Source organism: Phaenicophaeus curvirostris, chromosome 6 (genome assembly GCF_032191515.1).
Source record: "Phaenicophaeus curvirostris isolate KB17595 chromosome 6, BPBGC_Pcur_1.0, whole genome shotgun sequence".
NCBI classification, from domain to species: Eukaryota; Metazoa; Chordata; class Aves; order Cuculiformes; family Cuculidae; genus Phaenicophaeus; species Phaenicophaeus curvirostris.
This window is the reverse complement of record NC_091397.1, coordinates 5,261,837-5,280,063: the sequence shown is the minus strand read 5'-3', so window position 1 is coordinate 5,280,063 and position 18,227 is coordinate 5,261,837. Positions and strand designations below refer to the sequence as shown.

The 18,227-nt window shown below is 45.9% G+C and overlaps 1 protein-coding gene across 3 annotated transcripts in view; it reads left to right on the top strand.

The window, feature by feature from the left end:
* LOC138721802 (mitogen-activated protein kinase kinase kinase 3-like) overlaps positions 1-18,227 on the top strand; it is a 91,791-nt gene that overhangs the window by 43,322 nt on the left and 30,242 nt on the right. For 2 of the 3 annotated variants that reach the window (XM_069859240.1, XM_069859241.1), the window contains exons 4-6: positions 10,820-10,863; positions 11,877-11,976; positions 17,987-18,100. In XM_069859240.1, the coding sequence (XP_069715341.1) occupies positions 10,820-10,863; positions 11,877-11,976; positions 17,987-18,100 (258 nt within the window). The remainder of the gene's footprint in view (positions 1-10,819; positions 10,864-11,876; positions 11,977-17,986; positions 18,101-18,227) is intronic. The other variant, XM_069859242.1, reaches the window with a different exon arrangement.

Sequence of the window (18,227 nt, the reverse complement as noted above, 5' to 3'; positions counted from 1 at the left end):
GCAAGCAAATCTACTTGGATTTCCACTTCTGGTGCTACAGCTTAGAAGAAGCTTGCAATCAAGTTTGCAATTGCTGAGTGCCTAGCAAGGAAGAAAACAAATTGTCATTTACTGTCATCATGCGTGTTTTAATGGCACTTGTGGTACTAACAAAGAACTCTGCATGCAGAGGGGAAAATCCTTTTCCGAATCCCTCTAGACTTCCTAGACACATGCAGACGAAAACACGTGCGCACGTAGCATGTCTGTTTTAAAGTGTGTCCTGGCAGTAGCAGCTGTCCAAGCTGAATCACTGGATTTGTGTTCAGCTCATGCTGAAAGAAGTCCAAGATATTTACAAAACTGACCAGCGAAATTCAGAGCTTGCTGTCCGCAGCTGCAGGCAGAGCAGACAATCCAGCACAGCTTTGGATGGCTCTGAGGGTAGCGTTTTCTGTGAGTTGATGGGTGGGGACCATACCAAACCATCTCGGGATGCTTGCAGGAGAGCAAAGCTTTTTAGGCTTCTCTTAAATAATATACTTGTTTTCTTACAACAGGGGAAAATCCCTGCTATTATTTTTTTGAAAACATTTACTTGAAAACAAGAAAAATAATAATTTTCATTGACTAAATTCTTATCTATGAAAGTGAAAGACTTCAATTTTATGAAAATCAAATCTGTATCCACAGTCCATCCACACTGTATCTTCATTTATGAATCACCAATAGAGTTAGTGGTTCCCTATTATTAGCTTTAGGATTGTAGGCTAACACTTACATTTAGTTTTATTATGTTAGGAATCAAATTGTTCTTCCCAATTACCACACTGATCCTTGGGAAAAACATAGCCTCCTTTATGATTTTTCTTTTTATCCATAAGCAGACCAGCTATAGCTGTGTGCTTATTGTTACTCAGAACTCTCTGATGGAGGGGGAACAAAGAGTCAGCATCCCACTCTGCTTGCGCTTCCGGAGCTCAGGATTCAAACGAACAGGCCCCACGAGATGAAGGGCGTTGGATTATGTTGAATTGTTGCTTCACTAAATTGGACTTGCTGGAACAAGTCTGGCTTGTGGGATGACGGGAGTCTAGTCTTTGAGGTGGAGAGTGGCCAAAGTAGGTGGAACTAGTGGAGACTTGGTTTTTGCTTGCAGCTCAGAAACTTTTAATTGACTTGTTTGGGTCACTTTTAGTTTTTTTCCATTTTTTTAGCGCAGAAAATGATTGCAGGGGGGAAGATTGCCTTGGGACTGCTGTTATCATGCCTGTGATTTGTTGCTCCTTTGGTACACAGTGTTCTTTTTTTCTTTCCCTTTTTTCCTCTCCCACTATGATCAGAGTGGCTGCCTGGGCTGAAGGGTGCAGTGCACAGTCTCCCTTCTTAGAGAGAGAGGCATAGGGTATTTGCATGCTCAGTGTTCCTCTAGGGAATCTAATTGTAGGTGTCTCTTACGAGGCCTTGCAGCAATCATAGAATCTTTAAGATTGGAAAAGACCTCCAAGATCACCAAGTCTAACCGTCAGCCCAACACCACCATGCCTACTAGACCATATCCTGAAGTGCCACATCTACATGCTTCTTGAACACCTCCACTCTACCATTTCTCTGGGCCGCCTGTCCCAATCCATCCAGTTCTGGAGCCCTCAGCACAGGAAAGACACCCATCTGTTGGAGCGGGTCCAGAGGAGGGCCACAAAAATTATCAAACGCCTGGAACACCTTTCTGCAGAATGGCTGAGAGAGTTGGAGTTGTTCAGCTTGGAGATGAGAAGACTCCGAGGAGACCTTATTGCAGCCTTTCAGTACTTAAAGGAGGCTTGTAAGAGAGATGTGGAAAAACTATTTAGCAGGACCTGTAGCAATAGGACAAGGGGTAATGGTTTTAAATAAAACAGGAGCAGTTTGGACTAGATATTAGGAAGGATTTTTTTTTGCTGAGAGTGGTGAAACACTGGCACAGGTTGCCCAGGGGGGCAGTAGATGCCCCATCCCTGGAAATGTTCAAAGTCTGGTTGAATGAGGCTGTGAGCAACCTGGTGGAGTTGAAGGTATCCCTGCTCACTGTGGGGGGATTGGACTAGATGATCTTCATGGTCCCTTCCAAACCAAACCCTTCTAGGATTCTGTGATTCTACAACTCACCACTCTTTTGGTAAAGAAATTTTTCCTAATTTCCAATTTCTAAACCTTCCCTGACACAACTTGAGGCCATTTACTCTTGTCCTATTGCTCGTTCCTTGAGAGACCAACACCTGACTCGCTATGACCTCTTTTCGGGTACTTGTAGAGAGCAATGTGGTCTCCCCTCAGACTCCTCCAGCCTAAACAATCCCAGTTCCCTCAGCTGCTCTTCATGAGACTTGTGCTCCAGACCCTTCATCAACTCACATTGAAATATTTGGGCCTGGATCTTCAGTTGTTAGATTAAAAACAATTTTTTTTTTCTGTGTAACAAATGCTTTTCTGAGACATGGGAATCCTTTAGTCAGTTTTGCAAATTTCCACTGAAAAACACTTTAAACAAGAATGTGTTGACTAACCAACCCATCCCTTTGTGGCTTGCAGCAGTTTTTTTGGTCCACAAAGAAACACAGCTATGAGTGCTATCTCATCTCTGTCTCCTGGAGGGATTCCTTAGTGCTCTCTTGACAGAATCTGAAATTTAGAGCCTGCCAGACAGTATTCCTGCTAGGCCTGGGCCACACAAGAAAGCAGCCTGTGATGGTGTGTGCTGCACAGTACTTCTTCCCGAAAATATCTGTGGTTTTGCTTCAGATCATTTTATGAAATGAACCTATCTTTTGGCAAATTGCTTTAAAAAATTTTTACTCTTTTTAGTTTGCTTTCCTTATAAATGAGTTTATGACTGAGGCTGAGTTTCTGCATGTCTAGTGGCTCATGGTAGAACAAGCTGTAAATGGGAATATCTGTACCTGATGCACGGTACAGATAAGTTTCCTGCCCTAGATTGCCCTGGTCAGGGGTGTCAGCCACGACGTTACTCTGCCTTTCTGCCTTCTGAGGGACCAGGGGAGAGAGAGAAGTGCACATCGTTTTCCTTCTGCTCATGAGTCACAATCTTAAACAGGGAGCTGTTCTTTGGGAACAGAGGGATCATCCTGACATTATTGTTAGTGCATCATCTGCACTATTATTCCTTCATTATTCCTTTTATCACTCCACTAGTCCTTGTGCATCCTGTGGCGTGGCTGGAGGGAGTCCTTTCCAGCAGTCTCCTGGACTGAACGGACGAATGAGTTTGTTTATAGCAATGGCTCTGAAGAGGGGAAGGAGGAAACAGCAGAATAAAGATCCACATTGTGAACACTAAGGAAAAAGATGAGTGGGATAAGAAGGGAAACCACAAAGAATTACAAATCCCAAACAAAAGCGTGGAGGAGAAAGGAGCAATTATATTAACATTTATTTTGTATCTGTCCGTCTATGTGAACGTCCATGTATTTGCATAAATAGTGCTTGGCAACTTGCAGTATGAAGTTGGTTGTCAGTGCTGTGCTTCGCTCTAATGACAAGGCATCGATGTGGGCCTTCGTCAGCAATTCCTCTGCCACGCTAACTTTGATTGCAAGCTCTCCCATAGCAATAAAGTCCAATATTTGTGAGAAATATTTTCCCATACACAACAAATGTCAGACTGACCTAAAAGTTGTTGTTTGGGTAAATTACCTCTGGACTCTTCTTTTTCTTTGGCGAGTTGGATGCAGGGCTAGGCTCGCTCATAACTAGAATAAATATGTTCCCATGTTCTAGGGTTTTCTGTAGGTCTTCAAGCAGCCTTGAAGGAGTTTGGATTTATCACCTCTGTTTTACCGTTGAGGAATACGGTGGGGGTCCATAAATATCACCTTAAAGATGGGAGTCTTCTATGAGGAGATCTTCAGGGGTTGCCCCAGCTGAGGGGCAGAAGCAAGGGACACAGCTAGGAAAGCCTTGGCTGGAGATGGCAAAGGCAGTGGAGTCCCAAGGATCTGGGGAAGTGGCTTTCCCTTGTCTGTGTGTGTTGCTGACATGGGTGCTACCGGGTAATACCAAGGAGAAATCCAGCTGGAACAAAGCTATTCCCTGCCGGGTAGCTGGTTTTGAATGAACATTTAGAAGCTTTTTTCTGCTGATGTGTAAACCAAGAATATCTGTGACAAGGAGCAGTGAACTCTGTAGACAACATCTTTCCACTGGCCTCTGAGCTGCTCACATGCTGGGCTTGCTTTTCTGGGGGAAAAGAGCTATAAGGATCCAGGAGGACAAAGATATCTCGTAGCTTCTTCTCTCCCCACCCCTCACCCCCCTTCTCCTGAGAGGAGAAGGGGGCAATCCCAGACAAACCCCTTTCTGTCTGATTGCTGAATAACCCGAAGTGCGTGGGGGTTCTGTGCAGATAATTCCTAATGACGCGGATTAGTCATCTCCTATTGCGGTTTAGGGACGTGGTCCAACTGTCTGGCTTATAACGAATATCCCGTTGCTAAAAGCAGGGGTGAGCAGAGGACTAATGCAAACAATGTGCACATCGAGGAGGTTTGCAGAAGTCCCCTCAGCCTGGTCCTGCCGTGCTGATTTCTCTTGGCTGAAGCCAGAAGTTGAGGAGAAATCCCACCGCTTTGTGGCTTTGTACAAAGGAGCAACTAGAGCACTGATGTTTGAACGCACCACTGCCCAGCAGGGTTTTCTCATTGTTCCCTGAGACAACAAATAGAAAATGAGAGAAGTGAAAATAATCCCTGGTCTTTACCCTCCAGCTTGCAGAAGTGGGTCTCCTTCATTGCCCCTGTTTTACCCAGGGGGGAAGCGGAAGCGAAGTGCGTTTGTGAGGTCTTGTGGGTGGGTAAGAGCAAAGCTGGAATGAGCCCTTCTTGGTGTCACACTGAAGGGAATGGGAGGACCCTTGTGACGTTTTTTTCCTGCCTTTCTTGACCTTGTTAGGGTTAATGTTGGAGTCGGAGGCTTTGTTCCAGGCTGTTTGTGAGGCAACCATGGTTTTGGGTGGAAGGAGTGATCCAAAGGCCCCGTTCCTGAGGTGTCTCATCATGGGCAAAGCTGTCCTCTGGTTAGGTTTGACAGAAGCAGCTTTAAAAGCAACCCACAGAGGTGGGGTCCAACTGAAATGTTGTTTCTGACAGCTGCTGACTTCAGGACGAGGGATTTTGCAGCGTGGCAGTTGCAGGTGCTTCAATTCCTGATGCCTCACCAGTGCATGGGCAGATGTGGAGGTCCTTGCCTGCAATTGGAGGCATTAAGGCGATATACTGAGGGTGCCTTTATGCTGTCAAATCCTCTTCTCAAAATGCACAGCATTACTCAGTTTGGGCCTGTCCTCTGATCTGATAATCTCTGCATGTCCAGCAGCTGAGGGTGCCCAGCACCTCCTGTTCCTCCAAAGCCGCTTCCATTTTAGACCTAACTGCATGTTTTCCTGCTCTCCGTGTGTGCCTTTATTACAAACAGCAGTCAGCTCTTCAGGGATCTCTGTATAAGATCATGATTCACCTCGTTTGGAAACACTTTTTCCATTTTTTTCCAACATTTTTCTTAATCTAAACCAGCACTCAGGGCTGGTCGCTCCAACTCCGGGGGCTGAGCTTGGCTGAGCCTGCCGGGGTGCATGGTCCTTAGCCAAGCACCTCATGGGCAGAAACAGTTACCCCCACCCCTTTTACCCCCAATTACCATCAGTGCTTCCTCTAAAAAGCTCAGCAGTTGTGGTCTTTTCTCTTCTTGAAATTAGAAGTTGTGAGGAAGAAACTAAAAATACCTCAAGGGAAGCCTGGAAGGATGGTGATGGGTTTGTGGCCACTGCGGTGGCTTTGCTTTTTCCTTTCTGAGGCAGATGGCAAGAAAGTAAAATACCATTTGTTAGCAGGGCTGGAGGAAATGCCGGTGCAAGGATCTTGGAGAAGAAATTATTCTAGAAACGAAGGGAATTACTGTGGTATTTCCTGTCAGGGTTGTCGCTTATTTTGTTTGTATCACAGCAGAGCCTACAGGCGCCAGCCAAGACGTGGGCTCCTCTGTGCCCATGTTGTACGGAAATGCACGTGGAGAGGGGAAGGTTGCTCAGCACATACAACCCAGGAGTTCAAACATCTAAATTTTGTGCCTGGCTCTGTCGTACTACTGCTTCATAGAATGAATCATAAAATCTCAGAATGGTTTGGGTTGGAGGGACCTTTAAAGGTCATCTAGTGCAACCCATTAGCCCTGGGCAGGGACATCTTTCACCCTCAAAGCTTTATCCAATGTGGCCTTGAACACTTCCAGTGATTGATGGGTCATCCACAACATCTGTGGGCAGCCTATTCCAATGCCTCACCACCTGCACAAAATTCTTCCTTATATTTAACCTACGTGTAGCCTCTTGCCATTTGAAACTGTTTCTGCTTGTGCTGTCACTACAGTACCTGGTAAAAAGTCTCTTTCCTTCTTATAAAGCCCTTTTAATGTATTGAAAGGCTACAATAAGGTCTCCTTGGAGCCTTCTCTTCCCCAAGCTTGGATTTTTCTTCACACTCTTAGCCAAAGCACCCCGTACCTTTGTGCCTCAGTTTCCCCGGCTTCCTCGATTACATGTCAATAAATTCCTCTGCCAGAGCTCAGTGTTGAAGGCTGGTGCCTTGCAGCATAGACTTGCCCTCATCCACCATATTTCACATAGACCCTGCTTGATGTTTCTGCTTGTTCTCCTGCCCCAACTAATGACTTCATGGTTTAGGGGAGAACAAGGCTGCCGTTAACGTCATTTAACATCTCATGGGAGGGAGGATAAATAGCATGACCTGGATTGTGCAAGGAGGAGTCACTGTTGTCTCCATTTCTCTCATAATTGAAAAAGTGAAAAGCCTCCACCACCTGCACCTCTTCCATGACCTGCTCGCAAGAATTTGCACATTATGTTAGAGTCTGTATGGAGGAGATGCTGATCCTGCGTTCTCCTCAATCATGAATTTGAAACACTGAATGCAGATTTACGTGAGATTTTGCTCCAGAACTTGGCGGTGCCCCAGACTCCCTGTATAATCTCAAGCGAATTGCTCCAAACCAGATTTCCATGGGTGTACAAAATCACAGCCTACTCTGGCATTTAGGAAGTGCTTTGCTTCCTCCTGGGACTTACTAGTGCTTTGTGCACTGCCCTCTTTTTTTTTTTAAGCAAGGGAAAAAGTATTTCTTGCTGATAGCACTGGTGAATTCAGGTTTAGCTGTGGGTCAAAACCATGAACAAGACAAGGGAAGACTGCAAAATAAAATTAACCAACTTCTCAAACTGTGTATATATTATAGAATAGTTTGGATTGGAAGGGACCTTAAAGGTCATCCAGCTCCAAGCCCCCTGCCATGGGCAGGGACACCTTCCACTGGATCACGTTTCTCAAAGCCTCATCCAACCTGGCCTTGAACAGCTCCAGGGATGGGACATCCACAACTTCTCCAGGCAACCTGTAGCAGTGCCTCATCACCCCCACAGGAAAAAAATTCTTCCAAATATCTAATCTAAATCTCCCTTCTTTCACCTTAAAATCTTTACCCCTCATCCTATCCCTGCACTCCCTGATAAGCCCCTCCCCAGCTTTCTTGTAAGCCCTCTTTAAGTACTGGAAGGCTGCTCTAAGGTCTCTCTGGAGCCTTCTCTTCTGTAGGCTGAACAAGCCCAACTTGACCTGCTGGTCACATTTCTTTTCTTGCAGCCCAGGATACAGTTGGCTTTGTGGGCTGCAAGCGCACCTAGCTGGCTCATGTTGAGCTTCTCAGCCACACATATACATATATATATATACACACATGCATATGTGTATATGTATCTTCCCCTTGGAGATGTTTGCAAGTTTCAGGTCTTGGTTCCTGTGAGGGAGGAAAGAGGGAGTGGGTTTTATATCAGCAAAAGGAATGAATAATAATCAAATTAACAAACCAAGTAGTTTTTTATTCCCCTGTTGCAGCCGGTGTGTGCGTTGCTCTGCTCAGAAGCGGAGCAGCGTGGGGCAGCTGGCTTACTTCTGTTGGCTTTGGGCCATAGCACATCAGCCTTGTTGTTGATGTAGAAGAAAAGGACGCAGAAGGGTCTGGGTCTCTTTTTTTTTTTTCCTTCTCTCTCTGGAGTTTTATACAAGCGTTTTGACATTTTCCAGCCACAAGCTGTTTTTCAAAACTTATTGGTCTGCGAAATCTGTGGTGCTCAGCATAAACAGGGAATGTGTGCTACGTCCCAGCTCGGTGCAGCGTTCGGGTCTGCGCTGAAAGTGAAACCTGTGTTTTGAAAGGTTTCCTGCAGGGAGGCCAGAGCTGCGTGAGCTTTTCCCCTTACACATCCTGCTCCTTTGTCAGGAGAAACCTCGAAAGTTCCTTGCCCTGATTTTTTTTTGTTGTACTTTATTAAAGGGCTTTGCAGAGCTACATGCAGTGAACCCACACCAGCTGATTTAGTGCCAGCATCCAGGAGGGAAGAACCAGCCAGGCCCTGTTCAGAGGCACGTGCAAATAAAAAATAGCATAAAAGAGCCCATATCTCTTTTCCAACAGAAATAATCCACAGTTGCAATTCTGTCTGTATTTGCCTGTCTCTTTACAATGATTTTAACATTCAGTGCTAGGTTAGTTATGGTTATCTCCGGTCTAGAGGAGACCGCAAAGATTATAGAGGGCTGGTGCACCTCCCCAGTCCAGAGGAGACCACAAAGATGATACAAGACTGGAACACCTCCCCTCTGAGGACAGGCTGAGGGAGTTGGGGTTGTTCAGCCTGGAGAAGAGAAGGTTCCAGGGAGGCCTTATAGCAACCTTCCAGTACTTAAAGAGGGGCCTTTATCAAGGAGTGCAGTGATAGGATGGAGGGGCAAAGATTTTAAGCTGAAAGAGGGGAGGTATAGATGAGATATTGGGAAGAAATTTTTTCCTGTGAGGGTGGTGAGGCACTGGCACAGGCTGCCCAGAGAATTCATGGATGCCCCATCCCTGGAAGTGTTCAAGCCCAGGTTGAATGAGGCTTTGAGTAACCTGAACCACTGGAAGATGTCCCTGCCCATAGCAGGAGTGGTTTGAACTGGATGATCTTTAAGGTCCCTTCCCACTTAAACCGCTCTGTAATTCTATGATCTCTTTTCCTTTTGAATTTTGCACTGTTTTAGAGTTAATTTTGTGTTTTTATGGGTTGAGCCTGGTTCTAGAGGCAAATCTGGAGTTTGTCCAAGAGCTGTGGGTCTGGAGAAGCAGACACTGAGCTGATATAAGTGCCTGTTTAGCACAAGCCTGTAACACTGCTGGAGTGCCTCATTTGACGACTGTCCTGGCACTGGTTGTTCCCAGCTTTTCTGGAAGCACAGAAAATGCTACAAGCCAAGATAAAAATGATGCATTTTGGATGATCTAACACATTCACCCTGAATCTGATAGGTGCTTTTCAGCTTTTCTACTGAATCGTCTTGACTTCCTAAACTTTGGTGGGTGTTTGCAGAACTCGAGGAGCTGTCAGTTTAAAAATAAACCGAGGGATGCCTGTCCAGCTCATTTTCCTCATTAGAGACAAAGTTGTCTCACTTGTAGCTCTGCTTTCCCTCTGGGAGGATGGAAAGTGTGCCTTCATGTGCTGGCAATCCAGGGTTAGAGATAAGGCCGATGCTCAGGAAGGGCTGTCACCCACCCATTTGGGGATTATCCCTGGGAGATGCAGGCAGCACAGGACCGAGCCCTCGCTGATGTTACACCTCAGAGGGTGGTGGTGAGCAGTGTTTTCTCCACAGGAAGAAAACCGCTATATGAGGCTTGTGTGCACTAGTGGAGGCAGAGCCCCGGTTAAATGGGGTGACTAAACCTGATCTGGGGAGGAAAGAGAGCTTTGATCTGCCTTGGAGACCGTCAGGAAGTTCTGGCATGAGCCAAGGGGTGCTAGAGGGATGCTTGGCTCAGGCTGGGTCTGAGAAGCTGAATGAATAAAAAGGCTCCTTGTGGTCTCGATTGCTGCTAAATATGCGCAAATAGAGGATGGGAGAAGTGGCTTTTACTAGTCCTTGCACAGCTGTGTGCCCAGTCTGCCCATGGCTCCGCTGGCTCTTCTCTTCTCTTCTCTTCTCTTCTCTTCTCTTCTCTTCTCTTCTCTTCTCTTCTCTTCTCTTCTCTTCTCTTCTCTTCTCTTCTCTTCTCTTCTCTTCTCTTCTCTTCTCTTCTCTTGGCAAATTAAATGGTTTCTCTCGAGGTGAGCAACAAGTCAGTTCAGGGTGGGCTTGTACTGTGAATAGTGTAGTGATGTCTGATAGACTTTGCATCTCGTATATCCTAAGAAAATAACAGTCACTCCCCCACAACCCTAGCACTGTTGGCTTTTAAAATCCATGACTGTCTCTCCATTTCCATTGTAGGATGCCTGCTTTTACTTCTCATTTCTTTGCCCTGAATATTCCTGTGTTCTATTAAACATCCTCTGAGCTTCTGCTTTTTGGGTTTCCAACAAAAAAAAGTACTAGGGTAAAACCACAGGAAGCAGTGAAGATGGACAGACATCAGAAACCTAACATGTTTACTTCTTCCATAATAGTGCCTTGTTGCCAGCTGAGTTCAAAGCAATCACAATTTTCCACGTTGTTAATGCATTTTATTCAAACTAACAGTTATACAGATGAGTGATTGACCTCTTGTTTACAGAAGAGCTTATTTTTTGACAAGCGTATTTATCAGCAATGTGGAGTTGCCCTAGAGTCTGCGAGCCTTAAATAGACCAGATGCCCACCAGAGTTATGGCTCTCCCTGAGAACTCCTGTTAGATTTGGATCCGCATGTCCGTCTGGGATATGCAGTTTGGGACCTAACCATTTTCTGCTTTTTCTTTCAGCAGCGAAATGTCAGGATCAAGTTTGAATATGAAGGAGAAAAACGGTACGTACTACCCAGCCCAGTCCCCCACATGCTCAAGGACAAATTACCTTTTTTACCCAACATCATCCTACTGACCTCATCCAGCTGCAGATGAGCTCACAGAAGGATTTGTTCCTCTAAAATCAACTACAGTTTTATATGCAAGAGCCTTGCCTTGTCATCCTGTTTGCCACAAGTACCTCCTGGGATTTACATGCAGGCAAATGGGTTTCAAGCTGGAAGTCATTAAATGCCTCTTACCAGGGACACAGGGTGCACGCTTGGACACTTTTCTCTTTTTAATTCTTGAGCTCTGCTGAACCACAGCTGAGCTGCAACTCTACAGAAATGTGTCCTTTCATTAGCAAGCTATGACACTTAAGATAACCAGATTTTGGGCATGGGTCCCATAAAAATAGAGCTGGGAGTGAAAGCTCACCCGCCCTTCCCTGCTTGACATTTTCATGGAATCACCTCTGCTTGATGCTTGGTGAATGAGGCAGGGCAGGACACAGGGCTGGAAACTCGCAGGCTGATGGTCCAAGTTGCAATTTAAAGCCAAAGAATATTTAAGTAATTAATATCACTGTAGGGCTAGATACATACCTATAGTGCTGCTGCTTGTGGTGATATCTGAGAGTCATAGGATGCCAAACTGCATCATTCTGTCTTCCATCTCTACTCCCTGTTCAGAACGACTCGCTGAAAATGGAAATGATAAGTCACTGACCAGTGCCTGACCCTGGGTCTTCTCCAGTGAAGGGCTGCTTGACATTCTTCTTTTCCACCTGTACTTCACAGTAGGTAGAGGAATAGAGGACCTCCAGTAGGATTTTTGGTATATATTCTTGCAGGGTAGGTCAAGTTCCCCCTTGGATAGCAAATGAGCAGTATTTCTTTAAGTATAAGAGGAAGGAGAAGGCTTTATGTTTCATGATAGAAGCATGCAAGTCCTTGCTTCTGAATCGTCAGTCTAGTCCCAAATTCTAGTATGCTACTTAATTGTGATTATTTTTGTATGTTTGTGTATACAGGATTATCCAGTTTTCAAGACCAGTCAAATTCAAAGAAGTGGTGCAGAAGGTCACGGATGCGTTTGGACAGACGATGGACTTAGTCTGTGTACACAATGAGGTACTCTTCTCCTTACTGCTAATGGAGAGTTTTAGGGTACCTGGTGTCCACTTCTGAGCAGTGGTTTGTTCTTATGGCCCAGATGTAGCGTTGTACGTGTATGTGAAGAACAGTAATCGTACTCTGTGGTTTCCAGCTAGTAAGCTGGAAGAGCTGTTGTCCAGGTACAGTTCAGTTGGATTCTCAGACTCTGAGCTAGGCTTTCCCCTTCTCAAAATTATTTCAATTCAGGCCTGTTAAATGGTGATGCAGGAGTATTGTCTTTCCCTCAGAACAAAAAATCCCCCTAACTCAAACAAGAGAGGAGTTAAGTAGCTGAGCTGTTGGACACATTGTCAGTTCAGCTATGCAATCAGCAGCAGTAGATGTTTTCCCATTAACACCCTTGGGGCAATAGGACCAAATTGCAGAGTGAAACTGGCTGGTGAGAACATACACAGGGCACAGAGAAGAACAGCTGAGACTTCTGAGAGCCACATGAAGTGACTGTAGGCTGCTGCGTGTTTAGTGTGGATGTAAAGCCTTTCTGTCTTGAGGCAGGTTGCTGCAGAAGGACATCAAGTTGCTGTTGAAGGGTCTGGAGCACAGGTCTTGTGAGGAGCGGCTGAAGGAACTGGGATTGTTTAGCCTGGAGAAGAGGAGGCTGAGGGGAAACCTTATTGCCTTGTACAACTACCTGAAAGCGTAGCGAGGTGGATGCTGGTCTCTTCTCTCAATAACTAGTGACCGGACAGGAGTAAACGGCCTTACATTGTGCCAGGGGAGGTTTATATTAGATCTTAGGCAAAATTTCTTTACTGAAAGAGTGGTCAAGCATTGGAACAGGCTGCTCAGGGAAGTGGTAGAGTCACCATCCCTGAAGATATTCAAAAAAAGTTGTGAACATGACATTTGGGGACATGGTTTAGTAGGCATGGTGGTGTTATGCTGATGGTTGGGCTTGGTGATCTTAGTGGTCTTTTCCAACCTTAGTGATTCTATGATTCTGTGAAGTCCAGAGCATGAGGGGCAGTGCTACTTACACAGCATACACCCATCACTGACTTTATTTCACCCAAAACCCCCAGAACAGTGTGCGTGTTCTTGTGGTTCAGTCTGAACTGAGATGTGCATCACCATAGGTTCCTCTAGCAGATCTTGTGACCCTGTACTGGATCTGTATTGGCAGTTTGCTTGTTATAGTGCCTATTGCAAATGTCTAACAACCATTCGTTAAAGAATGAATGGAAAGGGAGGTCATGAAGAAAGTTTTCTCCTTTTTTTTTCTTTTTCTTTTTCTTCTTTTTCTTCCTTCTGTCTCAATGAAGATTTGATCCACTAAAAGGTTGCTATTCTTTTATAAGAGGTACCTCATGATAGCACAGTTTCCACTGGGTTTTGCCTTTGAATGCAGACAGGTTTCTAATCTTGGGCATTCTCTGACAGCCCTCCTGGGAAAAGCCTGCCATTGAATTCTCCAGGAGTGACTCATTTCATTCCAGGTTTCTTTCCACTGGAAGAGGATTTTTTTTCCAGCAACAGCAAACAGAAGCTGAAATAATGGATTTTATCCCATGTTAGAGACTGTCTTCCTTGGCATGTATACAGCACAGAGCAGGCTTTTGGGTAGCCCTATCTTCTTAGAATTGAGAAGGACCTTCAGTGTTTTGTTTTTCTATACATAAAAATTCCTCCTTGTGAGAACTTACACCTTTGGGAAGAGGTCTGAGCAGTGGTAATTCAGGATTTTTACAGTGGAAACTCTGTAAACAGACAAAAGTGACCTTTGAGGAGATAGGCCACATGTCCACATGGAGACACCCTGGCATCTGGCTCCTAGTGAGTTCTGGGTCAGGTTTTATGGTCTCATGACTCCGAGTCTCAGAGGTAGCCTGACTACAGACTCATTACAATTTCACTCTTTCTTCATGCTCAAAGACAACTGTGCAGTAATTCCTTGTTGCCATCAGATGTTTCTCTTGCAGAAGCACCCCTTGTAGACCAAAATTACACTGAGGTCAACAGGCCCCTACAAAAGCTCATTAAATATCAGTCCCTGTCCCGATGAAGCAGGAGTCCTGAAGCCAAGATCAGTGAGATGAGCATGCCAGCTGGGTGGAGCAGGGGCACGCATGAATCACATCCTGGTGGGACCACGGAATCAGCGGGCTTGGGCTGGTATAGATAAGAGCGGGGCCTGGCCACGGGTGTACCACATGGGGCAAGTCTGCATGTTAGTACTAGGCTGGGCTTGTCTTTCTGATGAGCAGGACCACAGAATCTTGTCTGGCCATGGACAACTGGCCTACATTATATATTGAAAGACTGGCTTCTAAAGAAATTGCTCTGTCTGAATTTGATCTGTATGTGCTGCTAAAAAGCTGCCCCAGGTGTGGCTGTTACCTTGTCATTTGTCCTTTCTCCATCACCAACTTGTGACCTTGGGCAGAATGCTGACCCTCAGCATGCCACCAGTTCCTTTCTGACCTTCCCTTGCTTGTCTCCTCTGTGGCTGTCCCTCAGCATCGTTTCAGAAGGTTAGAGAGAGTTAAAGCCTAGGGAAATGGTAGAAGCTCCATTATGCGGGGGGAGGAGAGGCGTTTAAAAGCAGATTTAACAAACATTTGTTGAGAATTGTTGATGCCAGTTGGTCCTGCGTTGGGCAGGAAGATGAACTAATTGACCTCTCAGATTTTTCCCCAACCCTGTTTCCTACTATTCTTTGGCTTTCTGCAGTGTCTTACAGAGTGAGGTCAAGCAAAACTAGAAAACTCACCCTTTGCACTCATTTTCTTAGACTGCAGCGGAATGACGACCAAGTTGTATGAAAACATGGGGCTCCAGGGGTCTGTACTCTTTAACAGCAAGAAGAAAATCTGATAATCTAATCAGTTCTGTTCAGTGAAACTTCTGTGTGGGCAAACTTTGCTGTTCATCACGGCTGCTCACTCTGTAGACAGAGTAAACCCTGTTACTGGAAATGCACCCTGGCAATTACTTCTGTGGTTCTGCAGAAGTCTATATTTAGTTTTGTGCCTAGCAGATATCTGTTCCTTGATATCCATATGTGCCACAGTCTGGAAGCTGAATGGAGCAAAATCTACTTGCCAGATGTGGGTATTAGGTAAAGCCAAGCTAAACACTGGCTCCAGCCCTTTTTCAGAAGGGCAATTTCTGCCTGGTGGTTTTGGCTTCTCCAGAGCAGGCATGCAGACGTGTTAGTGTTGTGATATTGGAGTGAGATGGAGAGACCTGCAGAACATTTTGTTCAAAGCAGCAGCTGAGGGATTGCTCGGAACACTTGTGAGAAGCTCAGTAGAAGGAGGGGTGAGCAGTCAGACTCTACTTACAGTTCAGAGTCAAATTCTGCTGGCTGGAAAAGTGAGGGGGAGCAACTCTTCATCATTCCCATTTCTGTTTGTGCAAGTGTGGGAGAGAAGGTTTGTCTCCTTGATGCACTTGTGGAGCCCTGGTAAACTTCAAGAGGGTTAAACAGTGCACCCAGAGAATATCTCTTAAGATCTGCTGCTTAAGGAAACAGACTGAGAACAGCTGCACAGCATTTGGAAGACACATTCAATACCATCTTTGTCTTAAATCTGCTGTGACCACAGGTGATTCATTCAGATCCCAAAGTTTAGCCATGCTCTAACCGTGAACCTACTAAAAGCCATGAGTAGTTGATATCTACCTGGTGAGTATGTTCCTTTCATTCATATCCAAGCCCTGTCCCAGACTGGGAATCCATTCCCAGCCCTGACAAGACTGATGTTAGTGTTCTCTGTAAAAACCTCAGCTGGTTAGATCCCTTGCTTAGGGTGTGAGGGACACCTTCTTGAGCTCTTCCCCATCTGGTTTGGTTGAGCACTCAAGTCCCAGCAACCTGTAGGATATCATGGGGCAAGGCTTTCTCAAGAGTTCCTCTTGGAATCTTTTTCCTACGTACAAATAACTAAATAGGTTTCAAAGCGTGCAAAACTTGATTATCCTTCTTCATGGGTGAATGTGCTAAACGCTTTGCTCTAGAGTCACTTTTTCCTGTCTTTTTGTAGATATTTCTCAACCATATTTGCATACCTTAAGAAGAGCACTCCTAGCTCACTCTGGAGTTCATTGCTTAAATATCTTTTGGGAACTGGCCTTGACTTTCCTCTGCAGTCACTACTGCTTCCAGCAATTAGACCTGGCAGCTTCATTTTCTCACCTGTTATTCCCATTTCTGGACATCTAACTCTCCTGTGCAAACTGTAGGAGTTCTGGGTACCTAATTTAGGACTGTAAATTCTACAGAACAGCAGGTTGTAATAAGCTTAGCTATTGCAGTGCTCCTTTACAGACCTGATTTTTAGTATCTCAAAGCTAGGTGCCCAAGATTGGTGTACGCTCAGGACCACCTACTCTCCACCGCTGCAGGAGCTTGGTTCTCTTGGATAAGCCTGATGTTTGTCACATGAAGTGGGTGGTCTGCATATGGCTCAATTCCCTGTATGCAAAATGGAGATGAAAGATAACCTTCCTATAACACAGGAGAAGAGAAACTCAATCCAAACCCTGAAGTGCTCACACTGTTTCTAAACAGCAGCCACACGGATGTCTAAGATGGAGCTTGCTGATCTTAGGCTGTGGTCCTTGGTGGAGGAGGTGACTGTAGCAGTTGCCCGAGGTGAAACCTCATCTTTATTGGCCAGGGCCCACAGCTTTCCCTTGACCTGGTCATCCCCGAAATCCTAGCCTCAGTGCACACAGTCTGAGGTGTATTTACCTACAGGACAACAGCCAAACCCTCGGCAACACCCTGGGATCAAAAACGTAGACACAGGCAGCTTTTCAGCGTCGGCTTCTGTGGTGGTTCCTCTGAGGAGCATTTGCTGTGGCTGGTGGCTTGAACCCTGATCACCCAGAGGCCTGAGCTGCCTTTCAGGAGTTATGGGCAGCTGTGGCTCGCAGTAAGACCAGTGAGAGCCTACTGGGAGCTGTGGCCACTTGGTCCCTTTGGTAGGTAAAACTCTTGTGTACTTTGGCACTAGCATATGGTGTATTGGCTGGATTCCGTGCCAATGCCCAAGGCAACCTACAGAGGCTGAGGGCTTCGTTTTTATGAGATTAGGCAGAATGTCCCAGTATGAGGGGCAAAAAGTTGTGGTTTTCCTCTTAGTCCAGGGCAGCAGAAGGCCACAGAGCCCCTCTGAAGTGCAGGTGTGTTGGCTGTTGGAAGCTTTGGAGGCTGTCTGCAGGACAAAGTACACCACACAGCAATGTCAGGAAGGTCACATTCCCTCTGAAGGTATGAAGGCACTTACCAGGAAAACATCAGGACCTTTAGCTGCTTGATAGACACGGCACTGTGAGTCTCTCTGGTCTGTTTACCTTGTGTATAAAAAGCAGATGAATTTGCCTCAGTGGAAATCAAAGAAGTGGCTCTTGGCGAGAGAGTGATGCACACCTTTCACATCAAAAGGGAAGAGACTCTTACTTGTGAGATGTTTCCTGCTTTCACCTGGTGCCCAGACACTAAGGAGACTTGTCAGTGTGCAGGTTGCAGCAATAGGGAAGACCACTGAGGATCTGCCAGAGTAGATCTTTGGGTGCAGCTCTCTCCTTTCTTGGAGCACCACTGCATGACCATCTTCCCAGGAAGAAAGTGTGGGGCTGTTTTGAGGTTGGGTTGCGGCAGGTTTTGCCTACAAACTCCAAGATCAGAGCAGCCCAGAACAGCAGGCAGCAAGCCCAAGGTTCCATCTCACCCCTCTTCTCTTCCCCCTTGCTGAATTGGTGGTGTGACCTTTAAGCTCTCTCCTTGCAGACGTTTTTTGTTGTGATTTTTTGCATCTGTTCCTTGGTAGATGAGAACTTGGAAGCAAATGCTAGAGCTCGGCAAGCTGGAGGGCATGGGGTCTTTGTTTTCCATCTGCCTTCTTTGGTTACTCCCTTGTCCCCCAATTCCCAAGATGCTTACTGCAAGGATCTGGCTTCCTCTGTTTACCCAAAAGTGTGACACTGCCGTGCTCCGGTGTTTGTTCAATCCCTCCAGCTCCTGATCCCGCTGAAATCCCAGGAAGATTTGGACAAAGCGATGGAACAGTTGGAGCTGAGCCCTTCTCTGAAGAGCCTGCGGATCCTTGTGAGCGCTCCAAAGAAAGCGAATGTGAGCCCTTCACTTTCTCTGCTCTTTTGTGTCCGGAGCAAGATGCCTTGTTATTGTGTTGGGGAGTGGAAACGAGTCTTCTGACGGTGAAGAGCAGAGGGCAAGCTGGTCATGGGGGAGGTCAGCC